The sequence below is a fragment of the Pungitius pungitius genome, chromosome 17, assembly GCF_949316345.1.
Source record: "Pungitius pungitius chromosome 17, fPunPun2.1, whole genome shotgun sequence".
In the NCBI taxonomy this organism is placed as follows: domain Eukaryota; kingdom Metazoa; phylum Chordata; class Actinopteri; order Perciformes; family Gasterosteidae; genus Pungitius; species Pungitius pungitius.
Genome location: NC_084916.1, coordinates 8,403,319 through 8,412,456, shown reverse-complemented (window position 1 = coordinate 8,412,456; position 9,138 = coordinate 8,403,319). Strand labels below are relative to the sequence as shown.

The 9,138-nt window shown below is 42.7% G+C and overlaps 1 protein-coding gene across 8 annotated transcripts in view; it reads right to left on the bottom strand.

Annotated features, from left to right (window-relative positions):
- Nucleotides 1-2,599: 2,599 nt before the first annotated feature.
- Nucleotides 2,600-9,138, bottom strand: part of trps1 (trichorhinophalangeal syndrome I) — an 89,378-nt gene continuing 82,839 nt past the window's right edge. For all 8 annotated transcript variants that reach the window (XM_037474103.2, XM_062558437.1, XM_037474105.2 and 5 more), the window contains one exon: nucleotides 2,600-8,450. In XM_037474103.2, coding sequence (XP_037330000.2) covers nucleotides 6,858-8,450 — 1,593 coding nt within the window. In that variant the 3' untranslated portion in view covers nucleotides 2,600-6,857. The remainder of the gene's footprint in view (nucleotides 8,451-9,138) is intronic.

Genomic DNA, 9,138 nt, shown 5'->3' with positions numbered 1-9,138 from the left:
CGTGTGGGAGACTGTGTGCATCTCAGCGTGTCTGTGTTCCACGGTCCACTTCTGGAGCAAAACCCTGTTTACGTGCACACTGCATGCAATGGGTGCACGCACGCACGCAGGCGTGACCCGTTTGGTGCTCATGTGTGTGGAAGCACTGACGTGTGTATTCCAGATGAAACTAATTAAAAAGGCACGCATCTCACAGAGTTGTAAGTGTAACTTAAGCGATTCCTTTTACTTCTAAAACGTCTTTGTGCAGGAATGGAGAGCCTCCTGCTGTCCTAATAAGGTGCATTTGAATTTGAGAAAGCGGAGAGGCAGGAAAAGTAACAGAAGAGAGAGGAGCAACTGGAGTGGTAAAGAGGAAACAAAGGGAAAGTAGATTACACATCAAATCCCTCCACAGTGGACCTCACTGTGAATCTGATGATGCTCGCCCGAGGTGCTGAGCCGATGGAGAGCTGTAATTTGGCTTTCAGCGGGGACTGGGATTAGTGAGAGGCAGAGATGCAGTTCATCGTACAGCAGCCCATGTGGTTATAAGTGATTGATTTAATGCAACGTCCACCCATCTAACTATCTATCTCGCTCACTATCTATGTAGAGGGAGAGCTTAATATCACAAAATGAATATGCAATCAGCTCACACAGCAGTCAACATGGAAATCATTCAATATTCAATATGTCTCATAGCTAGATCATCTCTTTCTTACTGTTTCCCTCCATGGCTCTCTCTCATACTCCTGCAGAGTTACAAACACACAGCCGTCCACATGAGCCACATTCATAACCCGAAATGGCCAGAATCTAGATCATTATCCACACCCTTCAATTAGCTGTGAGTCGGTCAGAACAGGAAAGTGAAACAAAGTACATCTCAAGTGACCCACATTTACACATAACTCGAATCCACCTGCACACACACACACACTCTTTAACACGTTGCTCTTTGACACACAGGTATCCTCAGTCAACAGTGTTGGTAAGTCATACATAAACATGACTTAAAACAGAAATGATGTTTGCGAGCTGTTTAAACAGACAGTTTGGCTGACAGACAGGCAGGTGGGGGGGTTGGGGGTTGTGGGCGGGGATGGAAGGGAGGGGGGCGCATAGAGAGAAGATATTTGAGCTCGACAGACAATGGAAACATTGCGTGCGCAGGTGGTCCGTCACCTTTTTAGCATTAACAATTAGGGTCCATGTTTTCCTGATTGTGTGTCTGTGTGTGGACCTCTCCTGCAGACAGCAGCTTCTTTCCCCCGACCATCACACCCTTTTACTCTCACACACGCTACCAGCTGCGAAGCAGACTGAATCAACTCCAATCAATGTTTATCCTATGAACACAAAGATAGATTGATAATGCTGAACATCGTACAGACTAAAGATTACAAGTCTTACGAGTCTGACAGATCGCAGCGCTGCTCCGATTAAGTCTGCCGTCCTCCCCGTGGCAGGAGGAGGATTGTGGGGGAATTAAAACAGCCTCTGAAAAGATTTTGTGTGCGGTGGTGAGAAATGAGCCTCTGGCTGAGGTCCAAATGCTTTCTCAGGTCCATGAAATAAACAGTAACCCCAGAACACATAAATAATTGATATTCTGTTGCACTAAATGGAAGTTTCTGTGCCGTTGCAATGCTAGAAGAAGATGACGTGGTCGGTAAAATCCTCTTCATCACAGAAACCTCCCCATTGACTTGTTTGGGAAGTTGACCTTTTAACTGGCAGCGGCTCAAGAGAAAACCTCAAAGACTGTAAAATTAAGTAAATGATTATTTTAATACCAAATTTGTCTAATCTGGATTTTGAAATCCTGGTTTGATGAGTTCTACAAAATAGTAATGTATCCTCTAAGGCAGTGGTTCTCAACTAGTGGGTCGCGGGCCGTTGCATGGGAAAATAAAAATAAAAAAAACTCATGTGATTTTATTTTGAAGGGACTTTTTCTAATGAAGCGGAGTGTCGTTTTTTTTGCCGGCTTAAGGGGGTGATGGTGGGTCCCGGAGCCAGACCAGTTGAGAACCACTGCTCTAAGGGACACGAGGGTTGACATTAAAATGTTTTTTACAAAAAACAACAAAGAACATAAACAAGAATTTGAGTCTTTTGATACGTTACACTTGTAACACAAGTGTTGACCATACAGAAAAATGTTCACCATTATATCAAATACTAAATATATAGTAAATCAAGTGGATCCATCTGCCGGGGACATTCAATTCAACCAGTGCCTGTCCCAAGACCAGCGGCGAACAACACGGCCGATGTTAATAACGCACCAAGATGTTCTGCTCGAAAATACACTTGAAACAAACAGCGTGTCGTTATGTTGCACCTGATCTTCGGGGTACGTGGTGAGCAGTAAAAAAATCCAATACTTACCGTGTATGAGGACGAAAAGCAAGCTTGTAAAGTAAAAAAAAAGTCAAGTGAATAAAAGAAGCGGATCTCCTGGCTCCATGCTGCAGCGCAGCAGGAGATATGTTTAAAGCTTTAAGATGTTTCTATTGCACATCCAGCCTTTGATCACATGATGAGGGGATTCAGACTGATGGAGGATTTAATAACTCATAAATTAACCACTCATGTCCGTTTTCAGTATGTTTGTTATTACTTTTATTAATTATTATCGTCATCATCGTCAACATTATTCTTCAAGTTTAGCTGTGTAACAAACTTTTTCTTGGCTGCCAAAAAAAAAAAAAAGTTGAAATATCATTTTTGCATTAAATGAAACCGGAAATAAGGTTTCGGAATAAAACACAACATGAGAAAGAAAATAGCCTAAAGAAACAAGAAATGATATCAAAGCCATACAACGTAATAGGAGACAAAATTCTACTAAAATATATTGGTTAAATGTACATAGTCGATGTGTGTTCATGCATGTGTGTCTGACCAATAGTAAACTGGCCTGTAGCTCCCTCGTCTCCCATGATTAATACAGTACATCCCAAAATGTACACTCAAGTCGTACCACTGCCAACGTGTGTGTCTGTGTGTGTGTTGTTGTCCCTTCTTTAGCAATAAGAACATAATACATGGAGTGCAAGCAACAGCATAATTCTCTATAACACATTCTGAGAAAGACAAAAACACTTGTCAAGTCCCCCCCAATGTAAACGCTGATGTGAAATGCCATCAAACCCAAAACAACAGTCGTTATTGAAGGAAAACATGTTACGTGTGTACTGCAGTATCTGCTTATTATAGACAATGATTTTGTCCACTTTATTACAAAGCCAGCTGAAATGTTCTCCCTTTCAACAAATGTATGTTTGACATAAGCAGTATCCTCACGTGACCTTTGGGAGACGTTAATGCTAAGCTGGCACATGGAAAACGGCTCTGTATCAAGTGTGTGAGCATTTTTATTCTTCCCTCTATCAAGACTGTTTTCTTTTTACTTCCAACTTAGAAAGTTTAGGGAAAGGATTTTCTTTCAAAAGATTAACTTCTAAAACATTTTGGCATCACCCAGATTGAACATAAACAAATAGTTCATCCAGTTTATTTTTTATATCTTTGCCCTACTTTTCCTAGAAATCCCCCTACAATCTTTACCGGAGGAAGTTTCATTGTTTAAAAGAGGACACTTTTTGAATATGAATCTAAGATGAGTCCCATTGGCAAACAAATTGACCTAAATCTGAAAACTTTGCTTGGCCAAGTATCTGAGATTTGTTTCAACAAACCTACGGCCCATCTGAGTGGGATGTAACTCAACGAGGTAAACACAAGCACAGAGGCTGTCAGTTGTAACAGAATGTATGACAGAATTACCAAAATACCTTCCCATGTGCATTACTCGGGAGACTAGATGAGAGTCAGTGGGTTGGAGAAACAGGTGCACAGATATGAGGAAAGATGGAGAGGTCTTGGTCAAATTAGGTGATGAGGATACAAGAGACAACAGAAGAAAGGCTAAATGGAGACATTAACCTATATTTGTCAGCTACTCTTTATCCACCGTCTGCTCATGTTTTCTTCAAAAGGCACCGTTCTATCCACCTCGGCAGGTCCTTCTGTTTGTTCGGTCTTTTAAGGAAGCACTGCTTCATTCCTTAATTTTCTTTTGCTACATTTTCAAATGTAAACAGATTTCATTATGCTAGCAGCCCCTTAGGAAATCACAAAAACATCAAATAAACTTAAACACATTGGCACAAGATATTTCCTATAGATTGAACACCATTTGAATCAGATTTTCTTTACATAATCAACATTTTGAATTAGTTTCATCAGTGTGGTATGAAGAGGAGTCATGAACGGTAAAGACTTTAAGAAAACTCTTCAGAGAACAACAATCCAGACTAAAACCTGTACCTTTTGCATGATTTGGGCCTTCTGGTACCTTGACTGCGTGCCACCATTCATCTCCATATAAACCCACAGTACAGAACAACCTTTCTGTACTAAAGCTACCAAGGCATACTGTATGTCTCAGCGTTTCCACAGACTCGTGAACATACATGCAAAAAATTACATCCAGATAACTAGCGATTGAAAGTTACCATGGCAACCAACTTCATTTTTTAAATGCTCCTACAGATCTTCCCATAGGCTGAAAATACCAAAAGTATTTGATCAACCAGACAGCAGACAATCAAGCATTATAATGATAATATCGGTGCATTAAATATAGCAGTCAGACTTCTCATGAGTCTCATCAGCAGACTGATAACAATACTTTTAGACACAGTTATACTTGTTAGAAAAACTGTACAAGTTACCAGGCACTGGGTGGAACATTTTTCATTCTTGTCTCTTGGATAAGCATAGAAAAATATCTTGTTCTCATTCTTTCTTCTTTCTTTTGGCCTACTAACACTTCTTTCAAAGAGTCTCTTGGTGATTTCATTTTTTTGTAACTAAGGCAGCAAGGCAGAAGAAGTGATTCACTCTTTATAAAAATAAACAAGATGGCCACGGTTTTGCTCCATTTTTTTTTTTTCAGAAAAAGGGGACTTCTGAGGACCTGACTGTCATGACTATTGAGGACAAGCGATGGAGGGCAGGTCCTTTTCTTAATTTAGAACATTTTAAAATCCAAACATTGGTATTGAATGGCAGAGAAGTGGGGTGAGTTAGAAACATGGTCATTTCCCTTCAGTGAAATATAAAATGTAACTTTACAACGTTGTCCTGTGTCTGTTCAGTATTATTAAGGTCAAAAGTGTAACAGCCTCCATCCATAGAAAAGGCAACATATTCTGCAGATTTGATAAGATGCTAACATGCTACATAGAGGTAACCTCAAACTCGCAGATATACAAGATAGGCTGCGTCAATCGCTGTAGGGAAGGAGCTCTGTAGACTCAATACAGAGCAGAAGTTCATTCAGGTAACGCGAATCATTGATCCTCATGGAAGTTTAGCTCTGATAACTTTACCTATAAAACCTTGTGAAGACAGAAAAAAAAGTGACATACTAAGTCCATTTTGACCTATAGACACATGAAGAACACAATAACAACATATAAGAAAGAATGTTATGAAATATGCTAAAACAGTTAGACCGCTGTACTGTAAAAAATGTGTCACATGCTATGAAACAGGCGGGTTGGTGTGCAACACTTGTGACCCCTGAGTACAGAAATATCGAGCGCAAGCCTTCATAATGTTTAAATCATCGTTTTTGGGACGGACACATCCGTTGCTCCTTACACACAAACGCTACTACACAAATGCACACATACACGCAACCCCCGTCTTCTGCTGTACCATTTCTGTTAGACGGCCGTTATCGATGCAACAACTCTCCATAGCAACACAAGAGACAAAAAGACACAAATAAACTAATCTGTATAGTACCATTTCCTGCAAAAAGCATTATTTGCCCTTACAAAATAACATATTATATAGGAAAAAGGGTGTAACAAATTGCATGTATTGTCCTATAACATCATAATTATTATTATCATTACCATTATCATCATTATAAATGTTAAGCGGGTTAATAGATGAATGATCTGTTAGGCAGGCAGCCAGGCACGTAGCTAGTATCATGGCACAGAGGAAGGTAGAAAATAATGTCACTTGGTTTGATCCAAATGGATGGAGAGAACACTTCGGTCCGGATTCCTCCGGTTTTACCAGTTAAAACTGGCTTCAAGAAGTTCAGAAAGTCTCGGTCAAATCAGCCCCAATCGGTCTCACAGTCGGGGGCCACTTTGCAGCCGGTGTTGTTTTAGAAACATGAGGGCACGAGTGAATGAAACCGCCTCGTCGTTTTGTACCACCAGATTAAACTGGTTCACCTCTGACCAGTTTCAGAGAGTCAAAATAACTTTTGGTTTTGGATCCCTCAGCACAGCGATCAAATAGTCTAAAACACGCTTGGAAGAAAGAAAGTGATGAGCCAGCTCCCATCCTGGATGCTGCATCGGACCAGCTCAGGGGTCAGGTCAGTCCAGTTTAAGTGTTTTGCTTCAAACATTTTTTACATGTTCCTTTTGCTCTGCTGTACGGTGGCTGTGCAAGTGCTGAGCTCCTCAAACTCACCCCAAACGGGAGCAGTCAAACTTTCAGTCATGCTTCCTCCGATTCAGTAAACACACAAAGTGGCTGTTGGTTAAAATGTGATTCCGGCTGCGTGCCCGGACTCCGTCGTTGAATACTTGCCACCCAGCTGTCACGTGGCTGTCACTCAACGTAGGATTGGGGCTATTTCTCCCAACTGTCCCTGCAGCAGTCGAACAGGATCCTGCGATGATTTCTGACCATTTGACAGCCGAGTGCTTCCAGCATAAGGATGTGTTCCATTTAGTGCCCACTGTGACGTGAGCTCGCCTCCAGGAACGTGGAGGCTGACAGCTTATTCATTCAATAAAGGTCTGCGTGAGTCAAAGGCATCCGATTCATTACTCTGTGTTTTCATCTACATTTTCAGATTCAGCAACAGTCGTTACCTCCTTGGGTTTTGTGATGACATCTTTACTTTCTGACACCATCTCATCTGCCGATACCTGGTTTGTGGTGTCAGGATCCTCTTCCTTTTCAACTCGTGTTTCATCGTCCGTGGCCTCGTTGCCTGTAGTTTCATCTGCTTGGTTGTCAAGACAAACACCGACGGCGTCGCCGCTTTCATCCGTGATCTCGCTACGATCCCCTTTGTCGGTTTCCCCCGACGCCACATTCTGTCGCTCCGACATCGGTGTGGCGTCCTGAGTGAGGCCATCTTGCTCGCGACCCTTCTTATGCGGCGTTTTGTCTGAGTACCTGTGTAAGCCCCGCTGTATGTGCGTGGTGAAGTCATAGCGATCCACACACACGTGGAGGCAAAAGCCGCATTGGTATGGTCCCTGGTCGCCGTGGCAACTCATGTGCAGGGCATACATGACCTCGTCCAGGAAGTAGATCCCACAGTGGACGCAGCGGTTGGTCAGGTCGTCTTGCGTGGCCGCTTCCACCATGGCGCGAGCCGACGGGACACTCGATTGACATTTTGTCAAATCATCCTTTTCTTCCCTTCCTACCTCCTCCTTTGAGCTACCCCCTTCATCCATCCTCTCATCTTCCTCTTTCTCTCCCTTCCAGTTCTCTCTCAACCTTTCAGATACCGGCAACTCTTGCCTTCTCCTCTCTGGACCGTTTGTTGACAGGTGTGTAGTTGCAGCACTTGTATCTCTTTGTCTTATTGCGAGATCCAAAGGGGCGTCGTTCTCTAATGACGGCGATGAGGTTTGAGAGTGAACAGGAGGAGGATAGTGGGGAGGGGCTGGCGGTGGGGGAAGAGGAGAGAAGGAAGAGGCGCAGTAAGGCACCGTGTAGCTTTGCTGATGATGCTGCCCTGGAGCCACCATTGCACCAAGGTAAAGAGCGTTAGTCCCGAGGCCACCAGGGCTGCTGAGATTACTGATGCTGCCAGGAACCCCGGAGGCAGCCGCCATCTTATACTTGGTCCAGAATCTGAGCCAATCGGATTCAGGAGTCAAATCAGGCGAAAGGGTCAATGGAAGCGGTAAGGAGAAAAGAGGGTACTGGTACTTTTCGATGGGTGACCCAGGAGGGGAATAACTAGACGGCTTGGATGGACGCATGTACTTTTCAATCGGACTGCCTCTTTCTGACCCCCCTCCTCCTTTACCGCCGTCTCCTTTTGATATTATTCCTCCCTCAACCACGCCTCCGTTGCCCTCGGAAACCAATGAGGAGGGGGGGTGTGAGGGGAGAAGCAGAGGAGGCATTCGTCGGTGGATCTCCAAAGTTTGATTGGCTAGGAAGGCTTGAGTGGATCGGGGTGAGCGCGAGCGAGGTGAAGGCTGCTGGTTTTTGATTGATGCAAAACTTCTGTCTGACTCCTCCCCATTCAGACGCTCCTCGCTGGTGATGCGTTGTTGTTTGGGGGCGGGGGTCTCAGATGACAGCGAATCAGGGTTGATGCGTTTTCGGGTCCGGCGGCGGATGATCTGTTCACCGTTGTTCTGCTTGATGATGTTTAGAGGTCTCGGTGTCTGCAATAGAGGAAAACAATAACGTTGAGTAGATTAATAACCTTCATTCTCTCTTGTTTGAACCATAGGTAAATGAGAAATAATATTTTAAGGGTATTCAGTACTCATAACTTTCTAAGTTTTAAAAGTCTCAATTCATATGAACTTGAGCTAAATGTAATAAACTGTGACATAATTACAAAATACTTGACTGTCCAGCAATTCAGAGGACTGTGTAATTTTGCCCTGACCACAAGAGGGAGCGATTACATTTGATGTAAATGGAGTTTTTTACTTAACTTTTAATCAATTAATCGCTTGATTATTTAACTATACAGTATTTATACTCGAGGCAATAGTAAAGTTCTAAAAATATTTAAATACCCAATGGAATTAATCAAGTACTAATAAAGATATATGCAAGGTGATGAGCTTTTTGCATCTCACTCCTTAACACATGCCAAGAAAACTAATACAATCACTAATATATCCTGACAAATTAGTGTTTGTACTCCAATATTGAAGAGGAGACTTCTCTGAGGCCCCCTTTATGCACACACATAGCAAAAACAAAATGGAAGTTGATGGAAGTTCTTTGTATGTAGCCGGTGTAGGGCGTTCGACATACATTACATCACGGCAGATTCTTATACTGTAGAAGTTACAATAGAGGAACATGGACGAAACATAAAAAATTCTTTGACGGAAA